The sequence below is a fragment of the Tyto alba genome, unplaced genomic scaffold (genome assembly GCF_018691265.1).
Source record: "Tyto alba isolate M040663 unplaced genomic scaffold, T.alba_DEE_v4.0 Super-Scaffold_21, whole genome shotgun sequence".
NCBI lineage: Eukaryota > Metazoa > Chordata > Aves > Strigiformes > Tytonidae > Tyto > Tyto alba.
Genome location: NW_024881295.1, coordinates 19,498,681 through 19,518,623, shown reverse-complemented (window position 1 = coordinate 19,518,623; position 19,943 = coordinate 19,498,681). Strand labels below are relative to the sequence as shown.

At 43.2% G+C, this 19,943-nt stretch overlaps 1 protein-coding gene across 1 annotated transcript; it reads right to left on the bottom strand.

The window, feature by feature from the left end:
- Positions 1–4,093: 4,093 nt before the first annotated feature.
- Positions 4,094–12,394, bottom strand: STMP1 (short transmembrane mitochondrial protein 1). The gene is made up of 3 exons (XM_032986399.2): positions 12,232–12,394; positions 9,251–9,304; positions 4,094–4,545 (listed from the first exon to the last, which is right to left on the bottom strand). Exons 1-3 carry the CDS (start codon positions 12,244–12,246, stop codon positions 4,465–4,467), a joined length of 150 nt encoding a protein of 49 aa, XP_032842290.1. The 5' UTR covers positions 12,247–12,394; the 3' UTR covers positions 4,094–4,464.
- Positions 12,395–19,943: the final 7,549 nt, after the last annotated feature.

Sequence of the window (19,943 nt, the reverse complement as noted above, 5' to 3'; positions counted from 1 at the left end):
CCCTTGAGGCAAAGAAGCCCAGCAGCACCCTGAACTGCTTTAGGCAGAGCATCCTCCACAGGTTGAGGGAGGAGGTAATCCTTCCTCTCTTCTTAGCCCTGGTGAAATATATCTGGACTGCTACGTCCAGTTCTGGGCTCCCCAGTACAAGAGGCACATGGGCATACCGGACCCAGTTGCACCCAAGGGTCACAAAGATCAAGGGATGGAGCACAAATCATGAAACAAGGGACTGTGGTTCTGTGACATAAAATGGTACCGCTGAATATTCATGTTAATTAAGTTCTGTGAGGTAAATCCACTGTCTTTATTTGAGCTCTGGTGCCCAGTAAGCTAATAATTAGTTTTGCTATCTGACATTGTGTGTATTTTCAGTATTAACCCTTTACTGTATTCAATGGAAGATGGTCTACAAATCAGCATTTTCCATCAGAAGGTAACAGTCTCAAACCACAGTAAATATTTCAGAAGTCTGTTAGTAGCTCATATTCCTTTCCTCCCCTTTTTCCTCGCACCTTCAGCTCCTAGGACATGTCTCAAAAGAATCAATACATGAGAATGAATACAACTGCTTTTAGCAAAGCAAGGAAAACTGCATATTTTAGATGGCAATTCCAGCTATGCACATAGGCATTTTGAACATGCACAAATTCACAGTACTCATGTAAAGTGGAAAGCTTGCTTCTAGGTATCTGGAAGGTGCATTCATCCTGTGCGACCCGCTATGATCACTGCATCCAAAGCCCTCTGAGCCCTGAGATGCAAGATCTGCACCAAGCAGTCATTATCTGTGTGTACTCTCTGCCCTCTGAAATACAAGGTTAATCTTTAGTATTGTCTAGGATAGCCTCAGGCTGAAGCACTTAGGTAAAATGTATTATACAGTAGTTGCAAAGTCAACAAGAACTGTGTTATGTTACCCAGCTCTCCAGCTTACTATGTGGGACAAAAAAGACAGCTTGAGCTAAAATGGAAAGTGTTGCAAACAGTGTAAAACACTTAAGAAGTCCAGTCTTTAATATTAATTAGCATATATTGTTTCTACGGCACTACAGTTATAACTGGTTCACTTCATAATCTGATAGGGGAAAAAAAAAAAAAAAAAAGCCCTAACATCTGATTGGAATGCTCAGCTGAAAGTTTCAGCTCCAAATTACACTTTTAGAGAAACACAGGACTGTTTGGCAACAAATATAGAGATTTTTAATATTGTTTCCCCTTTCATGTCCATGTAAAGCAAGGGAAGAACATAAAGCATGTTTGAGGAAAGAAATAATCTGATTTTAAACATTAACATAATTTTATATGATAAACAAAGAAATATGAACGGGTTAGAGCCAATATTTTTCAAAACTCTGCTCAAGAATAGGAAAGAAAGAGTGGGGGGGGGAGGGAAGGGGTGAGAAAGGAATCTGGGGGGAAACTAAATTCATCACATTCATGAAAGCATTAAAACAGCTGTGCAGTGCAGTCTCACACCACGAAAAAGTTTTTGGATATGGAAGACAGTTCTTTCAGTCTGGTTTAAAGTCTATGAGAGCTAATGCAAACCCCTTTGAAAGACCACAGCGTACACTACTAATTCAGTAATAGCTAAACATAGCTGATACTTGTGAACTCTCTTCACCAAGCACATTCTTGGTATCTTCACCACATACAGCTACCACAAGCTTTCTAATAACTAATGTTAGGTGGTAAACATAATTTTTCCCTGTTTGAGTATTTTGAGTGTTTACTATAGGGAGAGTTGGTAGCATAGATACTAAGACTGTCTGACTTAAGGTAGCTTTTAAACTTCCCAAATACTCATCAGTAGAGACTGAAAGGCTTTATGTCAGCCACACATTTCAGAGCAGATGGTAAAAGGAAGGATGAGAAATTACAGGTGAAATATTTCTCATACACATATATTTATATTCTTTACAAAGGAGAATCTTTAGATGAGAAATCCTTTCCTCAGTTGCAGGACTGCATTCGTGGAAGAACTCTGCCATCACCAGACTTCAGAAAAGGAAACAAAATTTTGGTGTAAGGTATTCTGTAAATGTGTCTGATGATTCAGTGAAGACTCCTGAGATTGGAATCCACCCAGATGTAACCGAATTAAAGGCTTTTGGGGCAGAGGGTGAAAATTACAATGGGTACATGGGGAGTCCTGTACTTAAAAGTTTTCATTCTATGTTTACCTCAAACACCGCAGTCCATTGGGCCTACAGAGCAAAATAGATAGTGTCCAAAGCTGGAGACATTTTTCTCTCTGAATCTCTCTAAGCCTGTCTAACAGACTAAACACACATTAGAAATCAAATCACATTTCTGGTTTAATCTCTTCTGAAAGAAATCCAGTCCACGTGCTCTACAGTCTTCCCGTGATAAGAATGAAAACACGGTAAAAGGACAATTCACTTTGAAGGCACAATCCTTATCCTAACTAAAACACTGATGGTGAAGCACTCTAGGTATGTGTACTGGGTTTGCATGGCAAGGTTCTGGCAGCGGGGGAGCTACAGGGGCAGCTTCTGTGAGAAGTTGCTGGAAGCTTCCCCTGTGCCCGACAGAGCCAACGCCAGCCGGCTCCGAGATGGACCCAGCAGTGGCCAAGGCCGAGCCCAGCAGCGATGGTGGTAGCACCTCTGGGATAACGTGTTTAAGAAGAGGGAAAAAAAGCCTTCACAAGTGCAGCTGAAGGGAGGAGTGAGAACATGTGAGAGAAACAACCCTGCAGACACCAAGGTCAGTGAAGAAGGAAGGGGAGGAGGTTCCCCTGCAGCCGGTGGTGAAGACCATGGTGAGGCAGGCTGTGTCCCTGCAGCCCGTGGTGGAGCAGATCCCACCTCCAGCTCGTGAAGGTTAATGGTGGAGCAGATCCCACCTCCAGCTCGTGAAGGTTAATGGTGGAGCAGATCCCACCTCCAGCTCGTGAAGGTTAATGGTGGAGCAGATCCCACCTCCAGCTCGTGGAGGTTAATGGTGGAGCAGATCCCACCTGCAGCCCGTGGAGGTTAATGGTGGAGCAGATCCCACCTGCAGCCCGTGGAGGTTAATGGTGGAGCAGATCCTACCTGCAGCCCGTGGAGGTTAATGGTGAAGCAGATCCCACCTCCAGCTCGTGAAGGTTAATGGTGGAGCAGATCCCACCTGCAGCCCGTGGAGGTTAATGGTGGAGCAGATCCCACCTGCAGCCCGTGGAGGACCTCATGCTGGAGCAGGTGGATGCCCAAAGGAGGTTGTGAGCTTGTGAGTAACCTGCACTGGAACAGACTCCTGGTAGGACCTGTGGAGAAGAGCCCATGCTTCTTCAGAATTTACAACAGAATTTTGTGCAAAACTGTCATTTCCAAATGCAGATTTTGCCTTTCATTCAAACAGAAGAGAACAGTGCTACAGTACGATGTGTATTTTCTAACACACCAGGGTTTTTAGTGGCAGGAGAGGTTGAAGAGCATACCAAACAAACAATAAGGGGGAGGGTAGATAAATGGTTCTAATCCTAAGAAAATACATGATTGACAGCTGAACTAAATACAAAGGCAATGGGCTGAAGACCACGCAGATGAATGAGGAAGTAATGGGAATACCAGACATATTTGACAGAAATACTGAGCTTTAGTCCTTGTTCCACACCAAGGGGCAGTAAAAAAAAAAAGCATACTTAGAACAATTACACCAACTGGACCACTGAGTACATAAAGCAAATGGTTTGAATTCACAATGTCACTACCGATCTCCACATGCCCCAACTACTGCTTATGGAAGATAACTCGTCTTTCCCAGCCCCTCCATCACTCCAGAGACATCCTCAAGCAACCCAGAAGAAGGGAAAGAAGAGGAAGAGACAATACTAGAAGAAACAATGAATTTGAAACATAGGTTAAAGTTGATGGCCTTCTACAATTTTTTACATCAGCCATCTTTGTGCAAAGTGTACACTGCTGGAAGTGATCATCTAGCTTAACGGAAAAAGTAAGAGCTCTCCCCTTCTCCTCAAATTCATAGCTTGACAAGTGAACTTTCCCATCTCCAATAATGGAACCAGGGTCTTAAGGACAGTGAAATACCATTGCTTGCAACAAATGACAAGAAACCCTGAAAGTTACTTCTTGAAGCATTTAATTTCTTCTGCAATGTTCTAAGAACTAGGGTATTACAAAGTATGAGGTACGCCTAGTAACAGGACTAACAGGATCAGGTGAAAATGGGTTACAAAATATTAGGAAAAGCAATAACAAAAAATACAAATGATCTTATCCAGTCACATATCAGCTGCAAATCCAAATTCTGAAACCCTTGAAAATCAGGCTCAGGAAAAGTTCACGGCTGCTCTTCCAAAAGAACGACATTCCAGTTCTAGGAGACTGAAAGTGGAGGAACCTCCCATGCCAACACTCTACTTGATCTTTGTGCCTGAAAGGTAAATTGCATCCTTGATGCATGCACAGAGGTGATCTGGGCAATATTACTCTCTTAGGACTTGTCGCTGGGAGGTTTCTTCTTAGCTTCCACATCCTTCTTAAAATCTTCAAGCTTCTTTGCAATGTTAGGAATCTTTAAAGACAAAACCAAAAAAACAAACAAAGCCCACATAAATTAACAAAAAATCCTGAACTATGTAAGCCTCAGCAGGAAAAACAATACCATAAACACAGCAAGAAATTCTATGAAGTTTAAACTGGTTTCTAAAAGGTATTTTCTTCCAGGATCTGTTACCTTGCAGAGGTTAAAAACAAAGCAAAATCAAGCAAATGGCAGATGAAAGCACCTCACATGAGGCTTCAGGAAATATTTTAGATTGTTAAAACTAAAAGTCAGCCAGTGGTGACGGGAACAGGAAGGAGGAAAAAAGATCACTTCACAGGAAATTTAGTAAGACCAGTCTGTCTTCCTCAATCAAAGAAGACAGACTGCTAAGAATAAGCCGATTTAAGCACTGGTGCACACAGTTTTAATAATGACTTTCAGAGGGGAAATTAGATTGCACTATACTGGTCACAAACTGAGACAAAAGAGGTGTTCAAGAGCACCAATTATGTTCTCAAGAAATTTATGAAGACATACTCTTCCTGGTCCATTTTGTGAGAACCAAAATTCCCCACGAGGGGATTCTACTGCATTGCAAATTGGCAACCTTCTGCAGTTTCACACTTGAATGAAAATTTAATTTACCGCTTGTGAACTTCAAAACTTCAGCTTTCTCCTGCAAATTAAAATATTTTGATAAAGCAATCCAACATTAAATTTTGACAACTTCAACAAAAAAAAAAAAAAGCAGTAACTTTTAAGAGCAGGGAATAGATTATCTCATGACTCTAGCTAAAACTGGGAATTGATAACACAGGATTTTACAAGCTAACTGATTAAAATGAAAGTAAAGCAAAGTTCCCACTGGTAGTTGTGAAAACAAATCATGGGCTTTTACTTCATATCTAACCTGACCACAGAGAGGAAGGAAGTTAATCCAAACAGACTGCAGTTCTCTCATTGTATGGCTTGAGACTGATAGTACAGGTAGTATCATTAGTTTCTCTCTTACCTTCTCTCTCATAGTTAAGCTCTGTTTGAGTGAACGAAATTAAGAGCCCAGCCTGTAACATGCCTGACATTTATGTTAAACCAAGAGAACTCCACAGCTGTCAGCAGAACCCTCCACGTGCTTATAACTAAGCACATGTGCACACAGCTGCGGAACGAGGACCTCATTATGACAAGTTATCTTAGATGCCATCTAAAACAAATCATCTTTGATACCAGCAATAAAATTACCATGTTCATACTGCAACTTAGTGTTACATTCCCGGGGAACCACTTCCTGCAAATCAAAGGCATAAGTCCCCCTCTTGTGGCAACACTTTATTAGTGCTGCCAGAAAAGCACTATACCATGCTTACAATACATATTGATACAACCAAATATGTTCTTATGACTACGTTTTCATAACACTGTAAAATATATACTGGAAAGAAAAAACAGCCTTTTGTTAGTATTCTTACTGGAGTGACTAGACAGGAAGCATCATGAAAGATTGCGCATGAGCAAGGAGCAAAAAATAAGAATTCTGCAAGCAAGATGACTTCAATACTGAAGACAAGAGGAAAGCAAATCATAAAGGTCATCAGACATTTGATCCTCCACAGCTTTCTGTTTTTAAACTAGGATAATATAGATTGCCTAGGAAAGGGGAAAACAAACAAACAAACAAACAAACAAAACAACATTAAATTTCATAAACTCCTCCAGCCTGTAAACAGCTAAGTGGCACTGCTCTTACAAGGGAACCTGCTGACTCTGAATAAATTAAAAGCTTGTGCTGAATCACAGAATCATAGAATATCAGGTTGGAAGGGACCTCAAGGATCACCTGGTCCAACCTTTCTTGGCAAAAGCACGGTCTAGACAAGACAGCCCAGCACCCTGTCTAGCTGAATCTTAAAAGTGTTCAATGTTGGGGAATCCACCACTTCCCTGGGGAGATTATTCCACTGGCTGATTGTTCTCATGGTGAAAAATTTTCCTTTTGTGCCCAGTCAGAATCTCCCCAGAAGTAACTTGTGCCCATTACCCCTCATCTTTTCCATGTGACTCCTTGCAAAAAGGGAGTTTCCATCTTCTTCATAGCCACCCTTTAAATACTGCAACAGGGTGATAAGGTCTCCCCTAAACCTTCTCTTCTCAAGGCTGAACAAACCCAGTTCTCTCAGCTTTTCCTCACATGGCAGGCTTCCCAGCCCCTTGATCATCTTTGTCGCCTTTCTCTGGACCCTCTCCAGCCTGTCCACATCTTTTTTGTAGAGCAGGTACTAAAACTGAACACATTACTCCAGGTGTGGCCTGACAAGCACTGAGTGGGATGATGACTTCTTTATCTCTGCTGGTGATGCCCTCGTTGATGGAGCCCAGCACCCTGTTGGCTTGCTTTGATGCAGCAGCACACTGGTCACTCCTATTGAGCTTGTTGTCCACCAGGTTCCCCAGGTCCCTTTCCCCAGAGCTGCTCCCCAGCCAGGTAGATCCCAGCCTGTGCTGCACTCCTGGATTATGTTTACCCGGGTGCAAGACCTGACACTTGTCCTTCTTAAACTTCATAAGGTTCCTGTTAGCTCACTCTTGAGCTTATTCAGGTCTTCCTGCAGGGTGGTTCTCCCTTCCAAAGTGTCCACTTCCCCACTTAGTTTGGTATTGTCAACAAACTTCATCAGGGTAACCTGATCCCATCACTCAGACCACTTGTGAAGATATTAAACAGTGTTGGGCCCAATATCAATCCCTGGGGGACACCACTTGTGACAGGTTTGAAAAAGAGCTATTTACCACCACCCTCTGGGTGCAGCCTGTCAGCCAGTTCCCCACCCACCACACAGACCACTTGTCTAGACATAATGCATCAGTTGCTCAAGGAGGAGGCTGTGGGAACTATATCGAAAGCCTTGGAGAAATCCAGATATGCAATGTCCACAGGTTGCCCCACATCAACCAAGCAAGTTACTTTGTCGTAGAAGGTGATCAGGTTTGTCAAGCATGACTTGCCCTTGGTGAATCCATGCTGGCTTTACCCAACCACGTGCTTCATTTGACTTGTGATAGAACCCAGGAGGATTTGTTCCATGACTTTCTGAGGGAATGAAGTAAAATGGATGGGCCTATAATTTCCTGGATCCTTCTTTAAGCCCTTGTTGCAGATGGGGCTAACATTAGTCTTTTTTCCAGTCTCCTGGAATGTCCCCCAATCTCCACAACTTCTCAAAGCTTACGGAGAGCGGCCTCGCAATGATGTCAGCCAGCTCTCAACACCCTCAGGTGGGTAACGTCAGGGCCCGTAAATTTGCAAGGGTCAAGCTCCTGTAGCAGTTCACATACCAACTTTTCCTTCACTGGGTCTGTGTTTGCATCGACCTGGGTTTTTGTTTCCAAGGCCTGGGCCCCAACAGCGTTGGTAAAGACAGAGGTGAATAAAGTCTTGAGAACCTCTGCCTCTTCAACACTGTTGGTAACTAAATTCATCGCTCCTGTTTAACATAAGAACAATGTTTTCCTTCCATTTCTGCTTGTTATTTACATACCTGAAGAACTCTTTCTTGCAGTTTTTGACATCTCTGACCAATTCAATTTGAGCTGAGCTTTTGCTTTTCTAACTGCATCTGCACACCCAGGCAATACCCTTGTCATTCTCAACGGGTATTCATCCACTTTTCTATCTCTGGTACACTTCTCTTTTGGTTTTGAGCAGATTCAGAAGCCGCAGTTAAGCCAAAGGGGTCTCTTGCTTCACCTACTGCCCTTACTTTTAAAGAGAACTAACTGTTTTTATACTTCCAGGAGAGAAGTCTTGAAAAACTCCCAGCACTCACTACTTTATTCTTCGTGGTAGCTTCCCAGGGAATCCCTCCCAACTGAGCTCCGAACAAGCTGAAGTTTGCTCTTCTAAGATCTAAAACCTTTGTCTTAGTACTAACCTTCAGCAGGTTAGTCCTCCTACTGCTGAACACTCCTGCGTGTTCAGCAGGATCTCAAACTCCACAATATTGTGATCCCTGCAGCCAAGGCTGTCACTAATTGAGAAACTACGAAGTAGGTTTTCTTGGCTTGTGACTAGCAAGTCCAGCAGTGCTTCATTCCTGTTGTTGAAGACTCATCTCTAAATCTTCTTCTACTGACTCAGTGAAAAATATCCATTCACTGTGAGAACCAAGGAAAGAAAGCTCACTTTCTTTTCTCACTGTAAGGAAAGAAGGGATGAAAGACTGCAGGTTGATACACTGCTTGGAGTAGGTGCAGGTGCTGAATTTTCAAAAAAAAAACTGGCAAAACTTACTTTCATTATTGGTACAAAAGACAGAAATTTCAGATGCTCTGATGGATTTTTAAGTAATAAACAAGTGTACTGAGTGGAAACCACTGCAAGCAGACAGACTGAGTTAGGAAACCAGTATTTAACACCAGTACAATCCTTAAGCAGCTGCTAAACCTGTTCTGTTTCTCCTGTCCCTATGCAGATGACTGTTTATCATACCTGTGCTCTAGGGCCCCAACACCCATTAAGGCCCTAAGCATTACTCTATCATAGAGCAGATGTCAGAGATAGATATTTTGGTTCCATTTACATTCGAGTTCATCTGTAACAAAAGTTAGTGTGATCTGCATTCTGTTTAAATACAATAAACTATCAAAATAATGACTGATACAGTTCTGATTGAGGGAAAACCGCCTTATATTTTCAGTTCAGAATAGGTTTAACTGAGAATACAATGATACTCACATCATAGTTCTGAGCCAGATACATCCCAACCACATTGCCAAGAGTAAAACCAAGCTAAAAAGGAAGAAAGGGAGAAAAGAATAGTTAACATCCTTCCATGAAAAGCATATTGGTTAAAATAAAGAAAAAGGAATATTACAAGTCATGTGAAGACTAAAGAGTTTCAATTCCTACTTAATTTCTCATCTTTCTTGCAGAGAGATGCGATTTTGCTCATCTTCCTCATCAGGCAAGCCTTACCATTCTTTCCAAAATACAGCACAGTTGCGTTTTTAATACACATCTCCAAGACTATTTGGATCAGGTTATGATCATCTTTTTAAAATTCTCTGCACACCCACAAAGGCAGTAACTCCTATAAAAATGGGGGAAGATAGCAGCAGGGACCTACATATCACGTAGCTCTTTGTCCATGCCTGGAAAGCCTAAATCAACACCCCACTAAAACGATGTTCAGTGCTGGAGAGGGACACACATACACAAAGACATAACACAGGAATATACAGGAAAAAAAAAGGGTTCACAGGCTTGAGAGTCAGAACAGAGGCTCTGACTGCAAAAAGATCCCAGTCTCACTCTATAAGGTTTAAGAGTAGAGTTCCTCCATCAACTTCAACTGATGCAACCCTGCTACTTCTCTTCTGCAACAACTAACAACTGTGCACCTTCCAGACCCCTTTGACTCCAAGAGATCAGTTTTCAGCCAAATCTACTCTGATCTAGGGGCTCTTCTGAAGCAGAAAAGCACCGTTGGTTGGAAGCAGGGCACAACTTCTTTTGACAACAGTGCAAACTCAGGGTTGCTGAAGGGTGTCTGTGAAAATGCACCCTGGAAGGAGAATGAGAGCAAAACAGAAGCACAGTGTCTGAACTGGACCCTGTTTGCTAGCCGAGGAAAATCCTCAAGCATAACAACACTTTTAGAGTGAAAGAAATTCCTCTCTTCAAAGACAGGTGATGAGACTGTCATTCAGCAACTTCCCAGGATCCTAGATTTTATTTTATTGTTATGTTTCATAGTACGTACATCCTACACTATGAAAACTCATTTAAGTGTTTTGAAAGGGGACACTACTGATTGTGCCTTCGTTCATTGTCAGTAGACAAATCACTCTATATGACAGCTGAGACCAGTTCTGCTTAAGAAAACCGGCTTTGCTCATGGTCACTGCTGTCAGAATATTTTAAAAAAAATAAAATCACTGTCCACAATAACAACTTTGCCATCACATATTGACGAGACACCTTTTCCAAGCACAGAGCAGTTCATCTTTTCAGTGATTCTGACTCTGTAAGCATCACTGGTGAAAAGTTGTAGAAAACAGAAATTGTTGAAAACTGTCAAATGAACCATGACTGCAAGTTACATCAGTATTTTCTTGAACAGATTTTTGGTCTTTTTTTTTGTTTATTATTACCTTTTAAGGAGTATAGCTTTAACAATTTAAGAAAAAGTAGAATACTTTTTGTGTACAATGTACTGGTTGTCATTTGCTCTTGTGGTTTTAAATATCAGTTAAGGTACTCTGGGAGATATTAACAAATATCAAACTGATGTAAACCAGACTTGTGATTGCTCTTAATGCAGAGCATCATTCTAGCAGAGAATTTCCTGTATCTTTAGCACTCAGAACTCACTTGTTTATTAGCAGTTTTCTGGGCCTTCACCCTAGAATATTTCCAAAAAATGGTGTAACTAACCCATTCTGCTGTGTGATAAGACTTATACAGTACAGATAGTACTGATACCAGTACTCCCTTTAAGTGTACTCCTTTATTGAAAAGTCTAGCACTGCATTCGAGAGCAATCCACCCAGTTACATTTACTTTTACAGCTGACAATTCAAGAACAGGGAAACATTTCACTATTTAGACTTCAATTATGTGGATAGCAGATACACAGCCAATTAAAATATGCGTGTTAACTAAGGACAACAAGGCTGATGGGAGTTCAGGGTCTTACAAATTTTTACCCAGCATTTCAAGCTGCACTTTAAACAAATGTTTATTTCATGCTTAACTCTGTATAGCAAAAATACATGGTTTGCAAGATTATCCCTTTATCTCTCTGTTACAGCCCTAAAAAGGGAGAGCAAGGGTCAAATACTCAATCTACACCCAAAGAGGGAGGAAACGCAGAATTAGTATGCCTTTTTTCTAACTTTCAGGCACTAATCAAGAAGTCCTAATTAAAGTTTTCATCTAGCAACTGCAACAAAAAGACAGAATTTATTAATTCTGCTGTTGTAAGGGAGATTTAATGAAAGGCAGTAATGAAACACGATCCCTTGCCTTAACTTCCATGTATAAAAAAATCCCCAACTCCAGTGATAAATTTTTAAAGGCGAGCAAAATGGCAAGGACTGGAAACCGCTGCTCCCACAAGAGGAGGGAGGCACACACGCTCATACAAAGAAATCCGAGCAGCAGGAGGGCATCACCGTGAGCAAGCAAGGACTGCTGACTCTCTCAGGCAAATTAAGGGCACGACTTGGAGAAAAGACAAGGCAGGAACTTCTCGTTTTAAGGCAGCGCACTGCGGGGAGCAGGGACCCCCCCCGGCGGGTACCGCAAAGCGGGCCGAGGCGGCTCAGGGGGTCAGGGCGGGCTTGAAGGAGCCAGAGAAGGGAAACGGCCCGAAGCCGCACGCACACGGACGCTGAGCCGCCGGAGAGCCAAAACGGGGCGCAGCCGCCCCGCTGAGGCGGCCTCACGGCCACGGGGGCGAGTCGCGCCACGGGGCGGGAGCAGCCCCGGCGCGCAGCGCCGAGCGGCGGGGCTGAGGGGGGGAGGCGGCGGCCGCCATCCGCCCGCCGGGCCTCCCCGCAGCCTCCCGCGGGGAGCGGGGTGCGGGCGGCGACCGCACACAGCGACTTCCCTCCTCTGGCCGAGGAGCGGCCCCAGCACCGCCGCCCCCGCCCGCCTCGCTCCGCCCCGCCGCGAAATGGCGGCGGTGCCGCCGCCGCCGGGCCGGGCCTTACCAAGAACTGCAGCATAGCGCCTGGCTTCCCTGCTTGCCTCCCTGCTTGCCCGCTGGGGAAGTCAGGAGGGAGGCGGCGGCTCCTTCTTCCGGGTGCCGGCCCGCCCTCACTGCCGCGGGGAGGGGGGCGCCCAGCGCCGCCTGCCCGCCTGCCCGCGCCCCTCGGGCGGCCGCGGGCCTGGAGCTTTCCGGGGGGGGGGGGGGGGGGGGGGGCGACGGTCGGGGCGGCCGCTCCCTGACGCTTTTTTGGGGGGGGATAAGGAGCCGAGCAAAGAGGACGGCGGGGCGTCTTGTAAGGCCTCTCTGCCTCCCTCCCTCCGCCCAGGGAGGCGGCTGGGTGCTGGCTGTCGAGCCTGCCGCTCCACGGGGCGCGCCAAGGAGTTAAATGAGAGACGAATTTTAACAGAAACGGGTAATTGCTAGCTGGGGCCTTCAAGGGAGGATCGGGAGAGCTAGGCATCGAGATGTGGGCAAAATCCTGTACGAGTTGGGCGCCCCTCGCCTCAGTGCTTGGGAAGTCTCAGCCTCCCATGGTGGAGAAGGCTAAAAAAAGGGGTTTGGTGGTGTTTGGTTTTGTTTTTTTTTTTTTATTATTTTTATTTCCTTACTCTGCAGTCACCTGACCACATCCAGGGTACCCTGGGACCGAAGAGGGGGTGTTGGTCAGGTGGAGCCAAGCTCGTCTTGGCTGCGTGGGGTGGGAGGACGAGAGGCAGCAGGGACAAGATGAAACGAGAGGACTGGGCTGGATTTAAGGACAGATCCCCGTCGTTTACGGGAGGCAGGTGGGCAGGCAGTTGGCCCAGGTTGCTCGGAGAGATGGTGCCGTGTCCACCTTTGGAGGTTTTTCAGGACCCAGCTGAGTTAAATAAAGCCTGAGCAGTCCTTCTAAACTCAGAGCTGACCCTGCCCTGAGTAGGAGGTTAGATTAGAGACTTCCTGAGGTCTCCTCCCACCTGAATCATCCTATGATCCCACCAGAGCTTTCAAAAAAAAAAAAAAAAAAAGTGTTCCCTTTCTTCTTTTTTTTTATTTTTTTTTGTTGTTGTTGGTTTAACTAGCACAGTTAGAAAACGAAGAGTAGTTGTCCTTTGTGAAGCAATGGATTTTCTTTTAATGGCTACACTTAATTAAGATTTGGGCAGTAAATATCAGTTAGGGAGATTTGAGACTTTATTGCAATGTATTACAAATCCCTTTTTCACATGCCATTTCAGATAAAAAAAAAAAAAAAAGCCCAGCCAAAGTTAAATGTGGCTATTACGGAACTATTAGGCACCGCTATCCTGAAACCAAGTTAATTCAGACTAAGCCTCCGTTCCCAGAAAGCTCAAATGCTCCATATAATAGAAAACCTGTAGCTTCCTGCCTTTCTGGGGCACTTGCCTTGATAAGGTTAAAAAGTATCTTCTACCGATTTTAGGAAAGGAAGCACAGAAAGATATTAAGTAACTTCTATTCCGGTCCTGGTGATATTATAGTGAGGAGCTGGACTTGAGACAACTTTCTTCTGAATTCCATGCTATCCCAAAGCTGCTGTTGCCTCCCTGGGCCAGACCTGATATCTGGAAATGGCACGCAGAGGTTTGGATGGATGTGGCACAAGATCCAGGCTAGGGATTCCTTGCCTTCTGGAATGGCGTTCCCAGAAGTCTTGGAAATTAGCTCAGTCCTGGAAACAGGAACAAATCACCTGGTAATAACTACTTTCCTAATGCTGAGGCCATTTACATGTGCACAGGATCAGAGAGCTGAGATAGTATTACAGACTTCTTCCTCGGAACATGTCAGAAATCAGGAGAAAATAAGGCTTTTAGTAATAATAATGCCTCCACAGTATCACCACAGGGAAATAAGGCTTTTCTGGTTTTCTGCTCATTAAAAATCTTGTTATTATGCTTAGACTATGAGTACATCTGTTAGCCTTGGCTCAACAGTACTGTACACAGTTGTTTTCCTACATGCCATGAATTTCCTCTGTGACATTTAATGGGCAGCCAAAAATAATTTTTTCTTTTTTTCCTGTAAAGTAAATCCATTCCGTTTACATTAGTCAATGCTGAATCATTTTGAGTTAGAAACTAGAGGGTGGGTATGGTGGATGGCATGTTACAGGAAGAGCTCAGTCTGACAGCAATAAATACAATTATCCTGCTCTTACAGCTGGGAAGGGGGAAAAAAAAAAAAAAAAAAAAAAAAAAAAGAAACAGCCCTTTTTTTGTACTCCCCCAGATGTGCCCTCACCTCAGACCAGAATATCTCATAAGCAGGCAGCACTTGCTCCAGCCTGGGCATTGGCTGTAACTTGGTTGGAGTGCTTGTAACTCGGGAAGAGGCACATGAGTTTCCCCATCTCCAACACCACTGATGCTGTTCTGGTCAACGTTCAGGGGGTGGAAGGAGTCCATCGTGCTACATGCCATGGGATTTGTTCTGCCTGCTTGGGGATGGGTCAGTTACATGGCCTGCTTTTCATTTGCTTTGCTTTTTTAATTCCCTGCTTGTCCTGCCAGTGGATGATACAAGTCATAATCCTTCTCAGACCAGGGGCTCAAGGCTGTCTGGTTCTTCTTTGAGGTAGCTCTTGCAGCTTCTTCTCTGGTAGCTACCAGCTGTTGCCATAGAGATTGGTAACTGTGTGGAGAATAAGGATGGGATGAGGAGCAGCAGACTAAATGGGAGTGCGCTGAGCTTGTATGATACCGAGCTGGCTGCGCTTGGCTGAGTACCCCAGGAAAACCTGGGCTCAGTGAGACTGACAAATGATTTACAGCATCTTTGCTTTAGCTTCTTCCACCTTGCCATCACACACACATGTTTTAGGAAATTGAGTCTTTTGTGGGGGAAAACAACAGGTCTGAGTCCAGAAGTGTGAATATTTGCAGTGTAAAAAAGAATGTAAAAGTCATGGAGCACCAGTGAGGTCCTAGGAGCATGTATTCAGTCAAAACCAAAGCTGACATGCTGAATAGCAAGTATACGGAGTGCTTCTGTCACCTGCAGATGAGACATACAGATAGTATGATAATTTTGAACAATAAGTATGTACAGGCAAGTTGTAAAGACTGCAGTGATAGCCATACATATAATGAACAATGTCTTTGAGAACAGCTTGTGCCTTGTAACCAAGAACCCTGAAGAGTAAACTACTTAAAATTAGGTTGGAAAACTCACTGTTCTGAGACAGGGACAAAAAAAGGTATAATTTTTAACATATTTGCTGCTGGTGAAGACTTTCTCAATGTTATCTGTTTTGCTCAGGTGCTCTACAAGTATAGTCAAGCCCGTGAGGTATGCAGAAAGCTTGTTTGACAAGAAGTACTGGCTATACTACATTATTCTCAATTGCTAAATCATATTTGAAAATGCATTCATGTTGATTTAATATTGGTATTAACATGCATGTGCAGGTGTTTATATATATATGTGTATATATATATACTCCAGTCTATGGAAAGTGAGAATCCTTTTCTTAAAGGACAATACTGAATCTACCCTGTTTTTTACAATAAGTTTGATATTATATAAACATACCGGGACAAGACAGTTCTGTATGTTAGGCCCAGTAGAAAAAGAAGGGCGCTATGCTATTATATTACAGGAAATGCTAACGAAGAAGAGCTTATTCTCTTATATCTACATAAATCTATGGGTCTAGATGGAAGCCACCCCAGGGTTTTAAGAGAAGTGGCTGACATAGCTATAGGGCCACTGTCTATAATATTTGAAAAGTCATGGAGATCAGGGGATATCCCTGATGACTGGAAGAGGGCATATGTCATACCCACCTACAAGGAGGGACTACAGTCCCATTAGTCTTCAATCCCCGGGAAAGTAATTCTCTTAGAAGCTGTTACAAACCAAATGAAGCAGGTGATTGGGAAAAGCCAGCATGGATTTGCCAAAAGCAAATCATGCCTGACAAACCTGATCACTTTTGACAACAGCACGATGTTTTCTGTCAACATGCGGAGAGCAGTGGAATATTGTTTACCTGGACTTCAGCAAAGCGTTTGACAGGATTTCCCACAGCCACCTTCTAGACAGAGTGACAAGATACACACTGGATGAGTAGCCTATGAGATGGATAGGAATTTGGCTCACAGGCCTCACTCAGAGGGTGGTGATCAGTGGTTTTTGCAGGAAAGACTGAAGGAGTTAGGTCTTTTCTCCCTGGAGAAGAGAAGGCTCAGGGGGTACCTCATCATGGTATTCCAGCACTTCAGGGGCAGCTGTAAGGCAGGTGGACGTTCTCTCTTCACATGGAGCCACGTGGAAAAGAGAACGAAAAATGGGTACAGGTTGCATCAGGGGAGGTTTCATCTTGATCTAAGAAAGAAATTTTTTACAGTGAGAACAATCGATCACTGAAACAACCTTCCCAGGGACATGGTAGAGTCCTCATCACCAGAGGTTTTCAAGATGCGATTGGACAGGGTACTGGATAATCTCATCTAGGTTTCCTTTCCCCAAAAATATTGGGCCAGATGATCTTTTGAGGTTCCTTCCAACCTGGGCAGTTCTATAATTCTGTGATCCTAACAGTGATTTCTGTCCCAGACTGCAAAGGTACTTTCTCCACAAATATTTGACCCAATGAGCAGACGAGTGGTGATCTTTTCACTCTTCCTTCCAACTTGCGTTTTATTATCTGACCTGGAAGCAGCAACAATAAAAGATTTGATGTGAATACTTATGATAATTGTGTTGCAAGTGTTTGAGAGTTAATTTTAATAAAGCAGTAGTACTGATGATTTAGCCACGATGAGGATGTAAGCAAGGAAAGGTTAGTATGGAGAAATAGTATTTTAGCAGTCTAACTGATATCATGAGGGAAAATGATAAGTCGTTGGCCATAGAAACCCTTTCTCACATCTGAATATGATTTAAATCACAGGATATAAACACTGATTTAAAAAAAAAAAAAAAGTATTCTTGTACCTTGACAGTAGCTAATATACAACTTTGAATGTAAACCCTCAAGATGTATAAATTTAAGTGTCTTTCTATTACCACTCCTCATTTCCAAGGTATAGCTGAAAAGGAGAGTGGGAATCAGGTTTCCTTGAGATAGAAATTCTGTAAAATAAACACCAGATGGAGCCAGGAAACCATCTATTAAAATTTCTGTTTATGTTTTATTATGTTTAATACTTAGATTTTGTTTTCAGTTCTGCCCATTTTCTTTTCTCTGCCTTAATAAAATTTCTTTTATATAATTTGTGATGTGGTTGAACACTTTCTGAGGAGCTGTAATTATCCAGGACTTATTTTGTCTTACCATGGAAACATGGACCATTTTAGTACACAATAGATACAGAATGTATTATACACATAATACAGATAGAACAATATGAAATAATAAATCAGAATTACAGGGCAATCATCTTATCAAAAACTTACCAGAACTTACCGCCTTTAAACATATCAGGTATAATTACCTACCTGAAAAAAACTAAATAGCCTTTCAGTTTGCATCTCCTCAAATCTTTCCTGGTAGAGGTACAGTTTATTGTTAATTTAAAGCCATTGAAAACTTTTTTTTTTTTTTTTTTTTTTTTCAAAATAGCTTCCACTCCCTCCTCTCTGCTCTTAGATGCTGTATCCCAGAGATCCTCTGGAGTTCTCAGATCAATAGCCTAGTGTATTTTTCACAGGAAACCAGAAGGCATTGCTGCCTCACCATGTGAGTCTGAAGTTGTTTAAGGCCAAGTTTTCAGATGTATTTACTGACTAGAAGAGATAGCTGTTTTGTGGTGGTTCATATTGACCCTTTTAAAGTCTAACTTTTACACAGGGCGCTATGAGCTTCAAAGATAGTTCCTGACACTACAGAACAGACAGTTGGCCTAGTTCAATACAGGGGGAAAAAAAAAAAAAAAGTTGAAAGTATCAAACCATTTACTTTATAACAAATGGAGTGTTTTAGACAAAAAGAAATTACATTTTCCTCATCATGTATGTGAAAATATTAAAGTCTTCCTTATGTTAACTGTATACTTGAGTCTGCCCAGCTCTGTGTGAACGATTTGTCGGGGCAGAGAGAGCAGCTTAGCTCTCCCTGTCAGCCCTCAGCCCACGAGTGTTTGCTCCTCTCTGCTGCCCTGGTGACCACGGGCCATCACCAGAGCCACAGCTGGGGACATCACCCGGCCCAGGGCTCCCCAGAGTGAACTCCAGAGCTCTCCCTTGTCATAAAAGTACGTTTCCAGAAAAATAGATTTCCAAAAAAAGGGAAACTTCAGAGCATGAGGAGCACGAGCTCCATGAGAAGCTGAAGAGGCAACCTGCGGAGCCGCGGACGAACGACACGCCGAGACGGGTTCAGTGTGGAGGATAGAGCATCAATCAACGTGTGTGTTTATTGGTCCAGGGTACATATATTTATACAGACAATGATAATTATTATGCCTACTAGTCACTAGCTGATTGGCTTAAGCTCTAAGGGTCGTATTCGCACAGTCCACCTACTTGCAGCTAGCTTACAGCACAAGCTTCTCATAACACTAAGTTTCTCATGTTACTATTTCTGATTCCTGTTGACTTGTTTTCAATATACAACAGTACCATAGCACAATGTTTCTCAGACCACCGTTACCATAACACTGGGTTTCTCAGACCACTATTCCTAATTCCCCTTAACCTGTTTTCGACACACCACGGTACACAGGGCTGAAGCATCCTTGACATTCCTCCTGTATCAGCAGCTGCAGGCAAACCCTAGTGAGGCCCAGCATCAGCAGCTGGAGCAGGCTCTGATCATACAATTGCTCGGGGGGCTCAGGACCCTTGTCTCTGAGCCATTCTCTAACAGCAACCTACAGAAGATCCCTGAGCAGCAGGGCTGAAGGGCAGCACGACTCACAGGCTGGAGCTGAGGGGTCTGTCATAGTCCTGGGGTGACACAGCTGCGCAGGAGCCTCACCTAGCTTCATGGGAGATTGCTTCTGCATTTTCCCGTAAAATGAGAAATTGGTCCTTATTCTTGTGGCATGGTCTGATCCTATTTCAATCTATGAACCTAAAAGTCTAAGACTTGCTCCTCTTTAGAGTAACCTCACAAGTTGCTTGGCACAAAGGGAGTGACTTGAGAATTAACTAGAAAACCCAAAATACATGCTGAATTTTATGTGCAAAGTAATACTAATGAGATGCTCCTAAAACAAACCCGCCACTTGAATTTCAAAGAAAAACTTCAAATGAAAAAAAAGAAAGATAATTGAATCGCACTTTTTTTTTTTTTTTTTTGTAGATGCGTGAAAGTGCATTTCCTGACCAGTTCAGCCATTCATTCCACCTTATATCATTGCAACTTAATTCTGCTTTTCCACAAAAGGACATCTGCAAGCTCTATCTATGAATTATCATATATGCTGGAACTGCATTACCCAGTGATACACATAGCATACAGATGGTTCTAACTTACCTGCTTAATACCTGACTACGCACCTCAGCAGCTCTGGTTTCCCCCATATAAATGGCTCTTATACTTTTTTTCTTCATTCCTTCAGTACATGTATATGTATAGGCAACATATATTTTAACTTGGCTTTCAGCTGTTGCACTGTGAGGTCAGCCAGACAGTGGAGCAGGCAGTCTGGAGAGGCTGTGCCATCTCCATCCTTAACATGTTCTCAAGATTCAACTGCGTAAAGCCCTGAGCGACCCGGACTGAGCTCAGAGCTGCTGCTTGGAAGTGGAGATTGGACTAGA